Genomic DNA, 17232 nt, shown 5'->3' with positions numbered 1-17232 from the left:
GCTGATAAGGACACCATTTACCATTCATGCAAAATTGAACAATTTCAATCCTTCCCGTCTTCATACTGATCCCCTTCCCAATTTGGCTATCATCAGCAATGCCAGAATTCATTGGCCACCTCCAATTGCCTTGAGAAGGTGGTGGTGACCAATCCTCTTTAACCTCAGCATTTCTTCCTGTGAATGTACTCCTACAGTGCTTTTGAGGGGTGGGTTCAATGATGTTTACCCTCTATTGAAGGAATGGAAACAATTCAAAAAAAATCAAGCTCTTGCCAATTCACTTCATTCTCACAAAATGGCTAAGATCACTAGATGTAACAAAGCCAGTGGAACCGAACAATACCATGGCCAAATTGCTCTGAAGATCTGCAAGCTCAAACTACCACATCTAGTGGTGCTTTCCAAGTTACTACAGTAGTTTTTAACAAAGAAGTTTGCTCTGGGTTGAAAACTTCCCAGATTATGTCCTGTCTGTCCAGTTCATTCATCCAGAACAAATAAATTACCCCCAGTTGATGAATCCAGTTTCAATCAGTGATGGAAGTTATTGATTACACTCTCCTACCCAGCAATACCCTACTCACTGACGCCCAGTTTAGGTTTCAGCCTCACCACTGAGCTCCAGGTATTAGTGTTGGTACAAATATGAAAATATGAAAAATATAAACTCCAGGTGTGGAGCAATGCAGCATTTGACTGAGTAGCATCAAGGGACAGTGTCCTTGATCCTGCTCTTGAAATCACCCCTGCTTCCTCTGTCTAGATTCCAGTTACCTGATAATGGTAATTCCACTGAACAGAAGGGTGACGGCATGTTTTGTGGTACTGATGTTACTTGCAATGTGAAGACCGTAACTTGTTGCTAAGGGTTCACTGCTTGCAGGCATGACCTGCTTCATTTGAGGTGCAAATGGAGTTGACCATTGTGGAATCATCAACAAATATCCCAGCTTCTGACTTTATAATAGAAGAGTGGTTATAGAAGATAACTAGGCTCCTGACGCCTTCTGGAAGAGCCTTTGCAACAATCTCTTGAAACCAATGTAATTAAACTCTAACCACAATTATTCCCTTTGAGGTTTTACAGTGTTTAATCAGATGCCTGTGTCTTTATTTGAACTGCTTTTTTTTGACATGCTCTGTACCCCAAAACATCAGAACTAGAAATAATACTTCCCCAAAAAAGCATTTTTCTGCATCTTTAAATGTATCCATGTGATATCAATCTGATTGAAATTGAAATGGTACAATTTTTATGCTACAGTTCATACCCATTGTGTGTGAATAATGGGTTCCTAGCTGCCAACATTCCCTTTTCTCTATGACTATGAAAGGGGAGAAGAATACCCGGTACAACTTTATGAAACTGCAAACTAAGGTAATGTTATGCATTTTGTTTTAAAAACCTGTTTCATACTATCAAGTCCTGAGACTATGACATCAGGACTAATGTTCGGGCACCCATTGATTTTTCTGATGTCGTTGACTATCAAGAACTAATAATTTTTCTCAGTTCTTTAAGGATTAATCTGACCAACCAAGCAAAGAATGAGGTATAAGCATGTGGTCTTTGGGGCACTCATTTTATTTTTCCATCAGGAAATTTGAATCTCAACTCTAACTACTTTATTGCGTTTCTTTTATTTTCATTTTGACCCACATTTTACAAAATTTCAGTGCCCCAAATGCACTTTATCATGCACTCCAATTGACCATCAACCCATGCATATAAGACTTCCTGATTTCACCCTTAAAATAGCTTAGATTTTAAAGACTACACACTGTTGTAGTACCACTATTAAAAAATTGATTTTCATTAAACAAATTTCAAATAAGATTATTAGAGCTGAATTGGACCATCTAGTCTGTTCTGCCATTTCATCATGGCTGATCCATTTCCCTCTCAACCCCAGTCATCTGCCTTCTTTCCATAACCTTTCACTCCCTGACTAATCAAGAACCTATTAACCTCCATCTTAAATACACCAAATGACCTGGCATCCACTGCCAATTGTGGTAACGAATTCCACAGATTCACCACCCTCAGGCTACAGAAATTCCTCATTTGTTCTAAATGGATGTCCCTCTATTGAAGCTGTGCCCTCTGGTCCTAGACTCCCCACTACAGGAAACATCCTCTCCAAATTCACTCTATCTAGGCCTTTCACCCTCATCTTTCTAAATTCCAGCAAGCAAAGGCCCAGAGCCAACAATCGCTTCTCATGTGATAAGCCTTTAATTGTCAGAATCATTCTTGTAAGTCTCCTCTGAAACCTCTCTAATGTCAGCAAATCCTTTCTTAAATAAGGCACTCAAAACTGCTCACAATACTCCAAGTGAGACTTTACCAGTGCTTTATAAAGCCTTATACATCCTTGCTTTTATATTCTAGTCCTCTTGAAATGAATGCCAGCATTGCATTTGCCTTCCTCACCACTGACTCAACCTGCAAATCAACCTTTAGGGAATCCTTCACAAGGACTCCCAAGATCCTATGCACCTTGGATTGCTGAATTTTCTCAATTCGAAAATAACCATATATTGTGGCGACCCACTTTCTGCGCAGGCGAACCGGCTCACAAATAGCCAGCGCGCGGGGAGAGACTTTGGTAATGCACCTCTGATGTCATTTCCGCCCAGAGAGGGCGGGCGCTAGGGATTAAAATACCAGCACCGCGAAGTTTGAATAAACTAGTCTCCAAATGACTTACCGAGTGCGTGTCGTTATTTCAGCGCTGTGTGTAGCACATCGCTACATTGGTGACCCCGACGGTCCAAACAGGACTTGGACCAAAGATGACCGACTCTTCATCTGTTCACGCAGTTTCGCTAAAACTGCCGACTTTCTGGACGCTGCGACCATGCGTGTGGTTTAGCCAAGCAGAAGCCCAGTTCCAGATTTGGCAGATATCCTCTGATTCCAAGCGTTACTACCATGTGGTGAGCGCCCTTGACCAGGAGACGGCCGCCCAGGTTGCGGATTTCATACAGTCGCCCCCAGAAGAACGCAAATATGAAGCATTCAAAGCGCTGCTCATTGAGATCTTTGGCCTCTCACGATGTGAGCGAGGTGCCCGCCTGCTTCACCTGGACGGTTTGGGAGACAGACTGCCGTCAGCATTGATGAACGAGATGTTGGCCCTGGCTGATGGACACAAGCCCTGTCTGATTTTCGAGTAAGCGTTCCTGGAGCGATTGCCCAAGGACATACATCTGCTGCTGGCCGACACAGATTTCAGCGACCCCCGGAAGGTGGCGGCCTGGGCAGACGTGCTGTGGAAAGCCAAGAGGGAGAGCGTGGCATCTGTCGGTCAGATTACCAGGCCACGCGGCCAACAGCGGACCAGACCAGGCCCGGCGGGGGGCGCACAAAACACAGGGACAGGAGTGAGGAGGCCAGTGAACAGTGGTGTTTCTACCACAAGCGGTGGGGCATAAAAGCCCGCTGTTGTCGCCCACCCTGCCAGGGCCAGGGCCGGCTGCCGCTAATGACTATGGCAGCTGGCCACCAGGACAGCCTCTTGTACGTCTGGGATAAACAGTCTGGACGTCGCTTCTTGGTCGACACCAGAGCGGAGATCAGCGTCTTGCCCCCGACGGGGTACAACACCCGCAACAGGAAGCCAGGACCCACCGAGGGCTGCAAACGGCAGCACGATACGGACCTACGGCACCCGCACAGTGCAGCTGCAGTTCGGCGCCAGCCGGTTCACGTGGGACTTCACACTGGCCGCCGTGGCCCAACCACTCCTGGGGGTGGACTTCTTGCGAGCTCACAGCCTGCTGGTCGACTTGCAAGGGAAAGGACTGGTACATGCTGAGACTTTCCAGACGTTCGCCGGCCCCACACCTGGACTCCATCACGCTGTCGGACAACAAATTCACCAGCCTCCTGGCGGGCTTCCCATCGATTCTGACACCGCAGTTCACGGCTGCCATGCCCAGACACGGGGTACAGCACCACATTCCGACCCAGGGACCACCCCTCCACGCCCGCGCACGAAGGCTCCCCCCGGAAAAGCTCCGCCTGGCGAAGGAGGAATTCAAGCGGATGGAGGAATTGGGGATCATAAGGCGGTCAACAGCCCATGGGCCTCCCCCCTGCACATGGTGCCCAAAGCAACAGGGGTCTGGAGACCATGCGGCGACTACCGCAGGCTGAACGAGGCTACGACACCGGACCGCTACCCTGTGCCGCACATTCAGGATTTTGCAGCAAACCTGCACGGCGCACGTATCTTCTCCAGGGTGGACCTCGTCCGGGGATACCATCAAATCCCGATGCATCCGGACGACGTCCCCAAAACAGCACTCATCACCCCTTTCGGCCTTTTCGAGTTCCTCCGCATGCCGTTCGGCCTAAAGAATGCTGCACAGACGTTTCAGCGGTTAATGGACACGGTGGGACGCGACCTGGACTTTGCTTTCATCTACTTGGACGACATCCTCATAGCCAGCAGCAGTCGTCAGGAGCATCTGTCCCACCTCCGTCAACTCTACACCCGACTGAGTGAATACGGCCTGACAATCAACCCGGCCAAATGCCAGTTCGGGCTCGACACCACAGGATTACTAAAGATGGGGCGACCCCTCTGCCTGCTAAGGTAGACGCAGTCCGCCATTTCCCCCGACCCAACGCAATCAAAGGCCTTCAGGAATTCGTGGGTATGGTAAATTTTTACCACCGTTTCCTCCCTTCAGCTGCCCAAATCATGTGCCCCCTGTTCGCCCTGATGTCGGATAAGGGCAAGGACATTACCTAGGACGAGGAGTCTGCTGCCGCTTTCATTAAAACGAAAGAAGCCTTGGCAAACGCCACGATGCTAGTGCACCCCAGAACGGACGTCCCTACCGCCCTCACAGTGGATGCATCTAACACGGCAGTCGGTGGGGTGCTGGAACAACTCATCGAGGGTCACTGGCAACCCCTGGCGTTTTTCAGCAAACACCTGCGACCACCAGAGCTCAAATACAGTGCTTTCGACTGGGAGCTGTTGGCACTGTATCTGGCAATCCGGCATTTCAGGTACTTCTTAGAAGGCAGGCCGTTCACGGACCACAAACTGTTGACCTTCACGTTCACGAAGGTGTCCGATCCCTGGTTGGCTCGCCAGCAGTGACATCTGTCCTACATCTCGGAGTACACGACGGATATCCAGCACGTCTAGGGAAAGGACAACGTCGTGGCGGACGCCCTCTCCAGACCAGCTGTCCAGGCCCTGTCCCTGGGGGTGGACTAGGCCCTGTCCTTGGTGGTGGACTATGCAACACTGGCGGAGGCGCAGCAGGCAGACGACGAGATGCCCAGCTACAGGACCGCAGTCTCGGGTTTGCAGCTGCAGGACTTTCTCGTAGGCCCAGGTGATAGGACCCTCCTGTGCGACCTGGCTACCGGCCAACCTCGCCCCATCGTCCCGGCAGCCTGGAGGTGGCAGGTTTTTGACTCCACACACGGTTTGGCGCACCCATCTATCAGGACAACCGTCGGGCTGGTCTCCAGCAAGTTTGCGTGGCACGGATTTCGCAAGCAGGTCAGTGTATGGGCCAGAATGTGCACGCAGTGCCAAACAGCCAAGGTGCAGCGGCACACTAAAGCCCCGCCACAGCAGTTTGAACCCACCCACCGGAGGTTCAACCACATTCATGTGGATATCCTGGGCCCCCTACCAGTGTCCCGAGGAGCGCGGTACCTCCTAACTATGGTAGACCGGTTCACGAGGTGGCCAGAGGCGGTCCCGCTCACCGACACATCTGCTGATTCCTGCGCCCGAACACTGATCGCAACCTGGGTAGCCCGCTTCGGGGTACCGGCCCACTTTACCTCCGACAGAGGCGCCCAGTTCACCTCCAGCCTGTGGTCAGCTATGGCCAGCCTGTTGGGAACGCAGCTGCACCACACAACTGCCTACCACCCACAGTCGAACGGACTGGTGGAACGCTTCCACTGTCACTTGAAGTCGGCTTTCATGGCCCACCTGAGAGGACCTAACTGGGTGGACGAGCTTCCCTGGGTCCTGCTTGGAATTCGTACAGTGCCCAAAGAGGATCTGCATGCCTCATTGGCCGAGTTGGTGTACGGTGCGCCCCTGGCCGTCCCAGGACAGTTCATACCAGCCCCAAGGGGGCAAGAGGAAGAACCCGCAGAAGTCCTGGACAGGCTACGCGAAAGGCTCGGCAACCTGGCCCCCGTACCAACTTCACAGCATGGACTGACCCCAACCCATGTACCCAAAGAACTGCAAAACTGTAAGTTTGTGTTTGTACGAAGGGGCGGACACCGGGCTCCACTACAGCAGCCGTACGAGGGGCCATTCAAGGAAATCAACAACAACGGGTCAACGTACGTTCTGGACATTGGGGGGGAAAGAGGAGGTTTTCACAGTGGACCGACTCAAACCAGCCCATGTGGACTTGGTGCAGCCGGTCGCGGTTCAGGCACCGTGGTGCACAGGCAGACCTCCCAAACAGAGTCCGACCCAGACTGAGGACATTGGGGGGTGTATTGCAGGTTCTGGGGGGGGGGGGGGTTATGTGGCAACCCACTTTCTGCGCAGGCGAACTGGCTCACAGTTAGCCAGTGCGCGGGGAGAGACTTTGGTAATGCACCTCTGATGTCATTTCCGTCCGGAGAGGGCGGGCGCTAGGGATTGAAATACCAGCACCGCGAAGTTTGAATAAACTAGTCTCGAAATGACTTACCAACTGCGTGTCGTTATTTCAGCGCTGTGTGTAGCACATCGCTACAATATAACCATATAACAATTACATCACGGAAACAGGCCATCTCGGCCCTTTTAGTCCGTGCCGACGCTTACACTCACCTAGTCCCACTGGTCTGCACTCAACCCTTAACCCTCCATTCCTTTCCTGTCCATACTGCCTCTACCACTTCTACTGGAAGCTCATTCCACACAGCTACCACTCTCTGAATAAAGAAACTCTCAACTCATGTCCTCTTGTTTGAATCCCCCCCTACTCTCAATGGAAAAAGCCTATCCACGTCAACTCTATCTATCCCCCTCATAATTTTAAATACCTCTATCAAGTCCCCCCTCAACCTTCTACGCTCCAAAGAATAAAGACCTAACTTGTTCAACCTTTCTCTGTAACTTAGGTGCTGAAACCCAGGTAACATTCTAGTAAATGTTTTCTGTGCTCTCTCTATTTTGTTGACACCTTTCATATAATTTGGTGACCAGAACTAAAAACTAAAATACTAAAACTAAAATAGTATAATGTTTATTCCTTCAACCAAACTGCAAGTCCATACACTTCCTGACACTGCATTCCATTTGCCAGTTCTCTGTCCATTCTCCTGAGCTGTCCAAGTCCTTCTGCAGCCTCTCTGCTTTCTCAACAGTACCTGCCCCTCTACCAATCTTCGTATCGTCTGCAAAAATGGGCACAAAGTCATCAACTGTGGCATCCAAATCACTGACACACAATGTAAAAAAAACAGTCACAACACTAACTCCTGCAAAACACTACTCATCACCGACAGCCAATCAGAAAAGGCTCCCTTTACTCCCACTCTTTGCCTCTTGCCAATAAGCCAATCCTCTAGTATCTCTACCTCTCCACTATCCATGCTAGTATCTTTCCTGTAATACCACGGGTTCACATCTTGTTAAGCAGCCTCATGTGTGGCACCTTGTCAAAGGCCCTCTGAAAATCCAAGTACACAATATCCACTGATCCTCTCTTGTTAAGCCTGCTTGTTATTTCCTCAAAGGTTTTCAACAGAATTGTCAGGGAAGGAAGGAAACCATGCTGACTTTGGCCTATTTTATCATGTGCCTCCAAGTACCCTGAAACCACATCCTTAATAATTGACTCGAACATCTTCCCAACCACTGAAGTCCTATAATTAAGTTTATGTCTCTCTCCCTAAAGAGTGGCATAACATTTGCAATTTTCTAGTCCTCCAGAATCGAGTGATTCTTGGAAGATCATTACTAATGCCTCCACAATCCCTTCAGTTACCTATTTCAGAACCCTGGGGAACTTATTCAGTTTGTCCACCATTTTTTCTCATCTCCTATTACGACCTCCAATGTCTTGCCTCTCTTTTACTTTATCTGAAAAAACACTTGGTATCCTCCTTGATATTGTTGGCTAGCTTACCTACACATTTTATCTTTTCCCTTCTTATGGCTGTAAATGGCCTTCTGTTAGTTTTTAAACAAGCATCCCAAATCTCTAACGCCCCACTAATTTTTCTTCTTTATATGCTCTCTTTTGCTTTCATGTTGGCTTTGACTTCTGTTGTTAGCCACAGTTGTGTCATCCTCCCTTTAGAATGCTTTTTCTTTGGGATGTATCCAATGTGCACCTTCCGAATTGTTCCTTGAAACTCCAGCCATTGCTGCTCTGCCATTATCCCTGCTAGTGTGCCCTTCCAGTCAACTATGGCCAGCTCATCTCTCATGCCTCTGTAATTCCCTTTACTCCGCTGTAATAGTGATACGTCTGACTTTAGCTTCACTCTCCCTCTCTCAAATTACTGAAATAAATCATCCCTTTAATCCTTCTAATTCAAAAGACATTTACTGATTGAGATACAGTGCGCAGGAGGCCCTTCCAGCTGCGCCACACAGCATCCCACCTGTTTAACCCGAGCCTAATCACAGGACGATTTATAATGACCAATTAACCTACCGACCGGTTCGTCTTAGGACTGTGGGAGGAAACTAGAGCAGCTGGAAACCCATGTGGTCACGGCGAGAACGTAAAAACTCCTTACAGGCAGCGTCAGAAATTGAACTTGGATTGCCTATACTGTAAAACGCTGTGCTAACCATAACGCTACCATAGCTTTCAGGGACTGGTATTAAAACTGAATTTAACCAAGTGCCTACATGAAAGAATGTTTTCATAGCTTTCATTCAAACATTACTAATTCTTGGCAAATTTATAAGCCATTTTCAATTAGGGTCAACACCCCAACATCCACTTGATTCTTTAAACTGGTGCATGTGTTCATTCAGCAGAAGATTGATTCAGTTATCATTTTAATATTAAATAGGAATGGACGTACTCAGCATGCATGAAATAATGCAGCAGAGTGGTACCACCTCAAACTATCTGTATGTATGTCATCAGCAAGACATTCCGATGCCCAAAGTAAATGCACTGAATATAGCCAATTATCCCACTTCGGAAAGGAGTTCTCTCACTGTCCTGCGGCTCCAGCCAAAAGCAGAATAGTGGTAAACATCTTCCAGAATAATGAAACAAATGATCTTACATTTAGTGAGTTATCGAAAATAAAACCATTCTAGCTCAAGTAATGACTTTAGATTGACAACTCAGCATGAGAGATTGTCTACCTGAACCCGTTATTAATTTATACACAAGAGACGAAAACCCTTTAGGTAATTCAAAGCAATCCTACAACATCACTCTTCCAAACTGCTCAACACCTAGAACTAGGATTGCTTATTCCAACAATCACAGATCAGATTTACAAGAACAACCTGAGATGTGTACTCAAAACTAGTTTATAATTTTAAATAATACAGGTTGAGTACCCTTTATCCAAAACGCTTGGGGCCAGAAGTGTTTTGGAAATATATCATGAGACAGCTTGGGATTGCCATCATTTCCGACTCTGAATTTATGTGCCACTGGTTAGCAGATTTTGTCTTGCACTTGTTTATCTCACTCACGGACTTAAGAGTAACAATCATTACATACCATTAATATAATGAAAAGATTCCAGCCTGATGGCATGAACATGGATTTCTTGAATTTCCTGTAATTGCACCCCCCCATCAGCATTCTGTTTTTCTGTTTCCCACCCTTGCCTCATCTCCTTACCTGCCCGCCACCTCTCTCTGGTGCTCCTCCCCCTTCCCTTCCAGAGTCTTCTGTCCTTTATCAGACTCCCTCTTCTCCAGCACTTTAACTCTTCCACCAATCAACTCCCCAGCTCTTTACTTCACCCCTCCTCCTCTCCTGGTTTCACCTGCCACCTCGTACTTCTTCCTCCCCTCCCCCCACCTTCTTACTCTGACTCCTCCCCTTCCTTTCCAGTCCTGATTGAAGGTCTCAGCCCAAAACATTGCCTGTTTACTCTTTTTTCCATACATGCTTCCCAGCCTGCTGAGATCCTCCAGTTCTTTGTGTGTGTGTTGCTTAAGATTTCCTAAACGTTAACTTGCAGGCTGAGTCGGTGGTAAGAAAGGCAAATTCAGTAATAGCATTCACTTTGAGAGGATGCAATGGTGAGGCTTCATAAGGCATTAGTCAGACTGCACTTGGGAGTATTGAGAGTAGTTTTGGGCCCCTCGTCCAAGAAAAAACATAATGGTGTTGGAGAGAGTCCACAGGAGGTTCGTGAGAATGATTCCAGGAATAAAACGATTAATGAGTGAAAAGTGTTTGATGGCTTTGGTCCTGTACTCATTGCAGAGGAATGTTGGGGGGGGGGGGGCAGGCAAAGGGATAAAGGCCTAGATAGAGTGGATGCAGAGGGAATGTTTCTTGTAATTGGAGAGTCTAGGACCAGAGAGCACAGCCTCAGAATAGTGGGGCATCCATTTAGAACAGAGATGAGGAGAAATTTCTTCACCCAGAGGGTGAGGAATCCATGGACTTCATTGCCACAGATGGCTGTGGAGGTTGGGTCATTGCATATATTTAAAGCAGAGGTTTACAGGTGTTTGTTAGTCAGGGCGTCAAAGGCCATGGGGAGAAAGCAGGAGAACGTGGTTGAGAGGGATAATAAATCAGTCATGTTGGAACGGCAGAGCAGTCGCAATGGGCTGAATGACCCTATACTACTCCAATGTCCTATGGCCCAAGATCGAGAAAATAAATCAGTCTGTTCAGTTTGGCACCGTCTTTGCTGAAGTTTTATTTTAAATAATTGACGAAATTCCAGTGATCTAATACTGAATTGTGTGTTACAAAGAAACATCTCACTGACTTTTTTAACTTTTCCATTGAAGCCTCCAACAATACTTGTCTTCAATGCAATATACAAGAAGTCTACCACAAACCAAAAAGGGAGGGTGTTTTGTATCATTAAATGACTAGTTTCAGCTACTGAAGGACTTTAGCAATTGCCTCAATCACCTCTCAATAATAACACAAGTTGCTTTTTCAATCATAGGAAATAATTTCTCTTAAAATACACTTACCGTAAACTTCCATCAAAATTTGATCGGTGAATAAAGCTCAGTTTAGCGTCTGCCCAGTATAATTTTTCTTCTTCATAATCCAAGGTCAGCCCATTTGGCCAGTAAATATTGTTGTCAATTATAATTGATCTCTTTGTACCATCCATTCCAGCTCGTTCTATCTTTGGCACTTCACCCCAATCTGTCCAATACATGTACCTAAGATTAAAAAACAAATACAACATTTAAGGACCTTGAAATTAACTTTAACATGCACTGAATTTCAGGGTTAAAATAATGGAATAACAAGTTGTCTCAAGACACAGGCACACACATTTTTCCATATAGGATGAGCCTGCAAACTTATTGGGGGATTCTCCAATTTCAATGCTAAAATATTTTGAATACGGTCATCTTTCAATGAAATAACTTGTTATAATTAAATTAAAACCAAAAGGTACAGTACAAACATCAACAAGATTTTTTTTTTAATTTTAGAAAGAATTAAGCTAATGCAAGTAATCCTGTTATCATTTTCGTATTGGTTTTATGACAAAATTGTAACATGAAACAAATCTATCAAGACTCCCCTTAGCTCACTGCACAAGTCAATCTTTTAAATTTAAATAATGCAATTGGAGTAATTATCAACAAGTCAAATCATTCAACCTGTTAATTGAAGACTTCGAATCCTGCCCACAGGATTACTCTCTGAAACAATGAGCAGTTCCAAAATCACTTTTCAACTCAGAAGCATCAAGGATATCACGAGCACATAATTTATGAATATTGGTAGTCTCTGCCAACATATAACACACTTTACCCACATCCACACAAGTGAAAAACGTTTTACAACGATCACAGTAGTGTAGTGATTTACAGTACCAGTGACTCAAGTTCAATCTCCACTGCTGTCTGGATGCAGCTCGTACATTCTCCCCTTGACCAAGTGTGGGCTTCCTCCGGGTACTCCGGTTTCTTCCCACAGTCCAAACACGTACTGGTCATTGCAAATTGCCCCGTGATTGGTGGCTGCTAGGTGGTGCAGCCTGAAGGGCGGGAAAGGCCAACTCCGCACTGTACCTCAATAAATAAATATGAACTGCTCGTTTCTCGTAGATTTAAAAAGAGTGAGCTTCCAATATCTTATTTTCCACAACTTCCTTTACATCTCTCCCAGGGCATTCCTTGGGGTTGTGGACAATTTATTTTATTCTGGTTCTGTGGGTTCCAAGGTGAATCCAGAACCCACAAACTTTACCAGAGATGGACAGAAGTGCATTATGGGTTGTTTGGGGGTGGTGGTGCAATGCTTCAGAAGTATAGTGCAGATTAACTAAATGGGGAGAAAGTTCAAACAGAGGTACAGAGGGACTTAGGATGTGTCTGTGGTAAAGGCGGCAAATAGAATGTTGGCATTTATTTCAAGGGCAACAGAACATAAAACCAAGGAGATAATGCTGAAGCTTTGTAAGACACTAGTCAGGCCACACTTGGAGTATTGTCAACAGTTTTGTAGCCCTTATCTCAGAAAGGATGTGTTGTTACTATCATGGGTGGAGCACTGGCTGGTTGGCAGAAAACAGAGTGGCAGTAAATCCTATTCTGGCTGGCTGCCGGTTACCAGTGGAGTTCCACAGGGTAAGTGTTGGGACCGCTGCTTTTTACAATGTACGTCAATGATTTGGACTACGGTATTAATGGATTTGTGGCTAGATTTCCCAATGAAACAAAGATAGGTGGAGGAGCAGGTAGTGTTGAGGAAACAGAGAACCTGCAGAGAGACGTAGATGGTTTAGGGGAATGGGCAAAGAAGTGGCAAGTGAAATACAATGTTGGAAAGTGTATGGTCATGCACTTTAGTGGAAGAAATAAACGGGCAGACTATTATTTAGATGGGAAGAGAATTCAAAATGCAGAGATGCAAAGGGACTTGGGAGTCCTTGTGCAGGATACCCTAAAGGTAGAGTCAGTTGTGAAGGCAGTAAATGCAATGTTGGCATTCATTTCTAGAGGTATAGAATATAAGGGCAGGGATGTGATGTTGAGGCTCTATAAGGCACTTGTGAGACCACACAGAGTATTGTGTGCAGTTTTGGGCTCCTTATTTTAGAAAGGATATACTGACATTGGAGAGGGTTCAGAGAAGATTCATAAGAATGATTCCAGGAATGAAAGGGTTGCCATATGAAGAATGTCTAACAGCTCTTGGGCTGTATTCCCTGGAGTTCAGGAGAATTGGGGGGGGAATCTCTTAGAAACATTCCGAATGTTAAAAGGCCTGAACAGATTAGATATGGCAAAGTTATTTCCCATGGCAGGGGAGTCTAGGACGAGAGGGCACAACTTCAGGATTGAAGGACGTCCATTTAGAACAGAGATGTAGAGAAATTACTTTAGTCAAAGGGTGGTAAATCTGTAGAATTTGTTGCCACGAGTGGCTGTGGAGGCCAAGTCATTGGGTGTATTTGAGGCAGCGATAGATAGGTTCTTGATTATGATTCCAGGAATGAAGGGGTTAACATATGAGGAGTGTTTGGCAGCTTTGGGCCTGTACTCACTGGAATTTAAAAGAATGCATGGGGATCTCATTGAAAGCTACTGAATGGTGAAAGGATTAGATAAAGTGGATGAGGAGAGGGTGTTTCCTCTGGAGGGGCATCCTAAACTAGAGGGCACAGCTTGAAAACTTAGGGGCGACCTTTTAGACCAGAGATAAGGAGGGAATTTTTTTTTAAGCCGCACTGTAGTGAATCTGTGGAATGCTCTGCCACAGACTGTGGTGGAGGCCAAGTCCATGGGTATAATCAAAGTGGAAGTTGATAGTTTCCTGATCGGTTGGGGCATCAAGGGATATGGTGACAGGGCAGGTGTATGGGGTTGAATAAGATCTGGGATCTGCCATGAAGTGGCAGAGCAGATTCGATGGGCTGAATGGTCTAATTCTACTCCTATGTCTTATGGTCTTATTTACACCAGGTTTCTGACGAAATGGTCTCAAGATTCCCAATCTCAGCCTGAATCCTCCTCCGCCATTTTGAGTGACCACAGAACAGGCACTCCCATGAGTCAGTGGGGCATGAGTTCTTTTCAGAGTGAAGCTTTGTGAACCATTTCCTCTGCCTTCTGGCAATCTCTTGATATGAATGAGCTAAAACAAGCTTGTATCAAGAATCTGGTGTCAGTCATAATTAGATCCAAATGGGTTTAATTAAAGCCTGAAAACATGGATATTCAAGTCCATGTTTTGCTAAACTATTTCCTCATTTTGATAAACTCACCTTACTAGAATTGAACACCTTTCATCTCCCCCCCCCCCCCCACCTTTATTTGTTCCTTTGCATAACTATGCCAGGTTTAACTTAGTGATCACCACCAAAAAGATACTCCTCCACTGACTGTGCTTCGTCCTGATCCCTGAAACAGAATTCAGAAAGTTTCTCCTGATGCAGTTTAGCCTGCATCCTTGAGCTTTAACCAGAGTTAAACCTCAGGTCAACTGAATTTGACCCTGTTAACCTGAGTAAAATTACTGCTTAGTACTTGCACACTTTTGAAATCTGATTACAAACATGCTCTTGTACCTCCTTGGAATGGTTTGGAGATCTATTATATGCTCCTAATTATGGCAGTTCCTTTTTATTTCTGTCAACCTATATGGTCTCACTTGATGATCCTTCTAACACAACATTTCATCTAACAGACTGCTTCTTTAAAAAAAATTGGCACCCAACCCCACCCCCATTATGACTGAGAACCCTGAAACCCAGAACAGCGTTTCCAGTCCAGCCCCTTAGTTTTCTATGGCTAATGAGATCATACTTCCATACGTCTATCAGCTTCTGGCCACTACAAAAGTTCTAAACTTAAAAGCACAAGAGAAAACTGAAGGGATAGCTTTGCCAACTGTAAACAGGTATTCACAGGGATGTATGTCTTGGGTAGGGCTTGTTTCTGGATCTATCAAGTGACCTAATTACATCACACAGCTTTCAACCAGCAGGTTCAGGCTGCAGATCAAAACCAGGTTAAGCATGCAGTGAGCGCAGGCGGTGGGCTCCACTTAGCAAAAATGTGAGCTAAAGTTTCAGGCCCTTGACCTTTCATTTCTGTTGAAAGGACATTGATCTGAAATGTGACTCAGTCATGCTGCCTGAACCAAATATATCCTGCATTTGAAAATCCTCAGATTTCCAGTATCCACATTTAATACTTAAAAGCTTCTGTTCATTAATACTTGTTAATTCAGCCAGGAATATTGTTGCTTAGAGTCAATAAGAGATAACCAGCTTTTTGTTCCAGCAATTCAATGCAATGACTCTCAATCTGCAAGAAAAGGAAATCAGATGAATCACCTAAAAATCAGTAATTGTGGAATTAGGATTCTCATACACCTGCTTTACAGCAGAACACTGAGTTATTAAATGCAGCAATTTTCCAATGTCATCAATAGATATACGACATTGCTTACTGTGCCTCAGTAAAAAGGATATAGTTTGAATTCCCCATCTAATTGGAATATCAAAGATCAAAAGTAAACGCATGCGAAAGTGACGCAGCCACTAACGGTTTAAAAAGGGAAAGGGGCAGTGCCACGTGTTGATGTAAACTCTTTAGAACTTGGGTCTAAATTACCATTTTAAAAGCAAGGTGAACAGAAAATAATTTTCTGTCTTTGTTTCATATTTCAGAAATGGACAACTAAAGCAGAGGTGTTGGAGAAATGTAAAACAGATGCAGCTCACGGAAAATGAACAGCAGAATACACAGAGGAGTAAACGCTGAAAAATTTCACCTTGGGTGGTGGTGCTAAATTCATTTTTGGCTCCCGGCCACAATCACTTCACTGGAGTCACGACATTACCAGCCATGACTCAAACTTTAGACGCACAGCTAAGAGTAGTTTTTCAGTCCAGTTGATTAACAATGATGAAATATTGTTTCTCAGTTCTGCACCCAGGTAGTTGCAAGTCCAGTACAACCAAAGACACAAGTACTGGAATGGGAGGCAGAGCTGAGATAAGGCTTCTGAGCTCACAAATGATGTCGCGCTTCAAGTAACTGGTAGGACTACACAGGAAGTTCAAAGAAAATTTACTAACAACGTATATGTATATAGTGACGTACAGCCCTGAGATTTATTTTCTTGCAGGCATACTCAGTAAATCCAAGAACTATAAAAGAATCAAAGGAAGACCTCACACAACAGGGCAGGCACACAACTAAATAACAAGAACGTTTGCAGATGCTGGAAATCCAGAGCAACACTTCCTCAGCAGGCCAGGCAGCATCTATGGAAATGAATAAACAGGCAACGTTTCAGGCCGAGACCCTTCTTCAGGACTGAAAAGCTGCCAGAATAATAAGGTGGGGAATGGGAAGAAGGTGACAGATGAAGCCATGTGGGTGGAAAGATAAAGTGCTGGAGATGAAGGAGTCTGATGGGAGTGGACCATAGGAGAATGGGAAGGGGCGGGGGGAACCCGGGGGGGGGGAGTGATAGGCAGTGAGAAGAGGCGGGAGGCCCAAGTGGGGAATAGAGAAGGGGGAGGGGGAAGCATTCTACTGGAAGGAGAAATCCCTTTTCAACCCATCAGTTTGGAGGTGGTACCCACAACGTACAAAAGACAACAAACTGTTCAAGTACAAAAAGAAAATGATAATCACTAAGCAATAAAGATAGAGAACATGAGATGAAGGGACCTTGAAAGTGAGTCCATGGATTGTGGAACAGTTCAGTGATGGAGCGCGTGAAGTTACTCCCATTGGTTCAAGCGCCTGATGGTTGACAGTAATAACAGCTCCTGACCTGGTAGGACGAGTCCTGAGGCTCCTGTACTTCTTCCTGAGAACAGCGACGAGAAGAGAGGATGATCTGGGAGGGTTCCCTGATGGTGGATGGTGCTTTCCTGTGATAGCACTCTGTGTAGATGTGCTCAACAGAGGGGAGGACTTGAGCCGTGATGGACTGGGCTGCATCCACTACTTTTTTGTAGGATTTTCCATTCAAGGGAATCGGTGTTTCCATACCAGGCTGTGATGTAGCCAGTCAATATACTCTCCACCACACATCTATAGGAGTTTGTCAAATCATTAGACGTCACGT

The 17232-nt window shown here is 45.6% G+C and overlaps 1 protein-coding gene across 2 annotated transcripts in view; it reads right to left on the bottom strand.

Moving 5' to 3' along the window:
• lrp6 (low density lipoprotein receptor-related protein 6) overlaps window positions 1–17232 on the bottom strand; it is a 149808-nt gene that overhangs the window by 69211 nt on the left and 63365 nt on the right. For both annotated transcript variants that reach the window (XM_073059413.1, XM_073059412.1), the window contains one exon: window positions 11148–11345. In XM_073059413.1, the coding sequence (XP_072915514.1) occupies window positions 11148–11345 (198 nt within the window). The remainder of the gene's footprint in view (window positions 1–11147; window positions 11346–17232) is intronic.

The sequence above is a fragment of the Hemitrygon akajei genome, chromosome 10 (assembly GCF_048418815.1).
Source record: "Hemitrygon akajei chromosome 10, sHemAka1.3, whole genome shotgun sequence".
In the NCBI taxonomy this organism is placed as follows: Eukaryota; Metazoa; Chordata; class Chondrichthyes; order Myliobatiformes; family Dasyatidae; genus Hemitrygon; species Hemitrygon akajei.
Note: the sequence above shows the minus strand (reverse complement) of the source record. Positions and strands in the feature narration are given on the sequence as shown.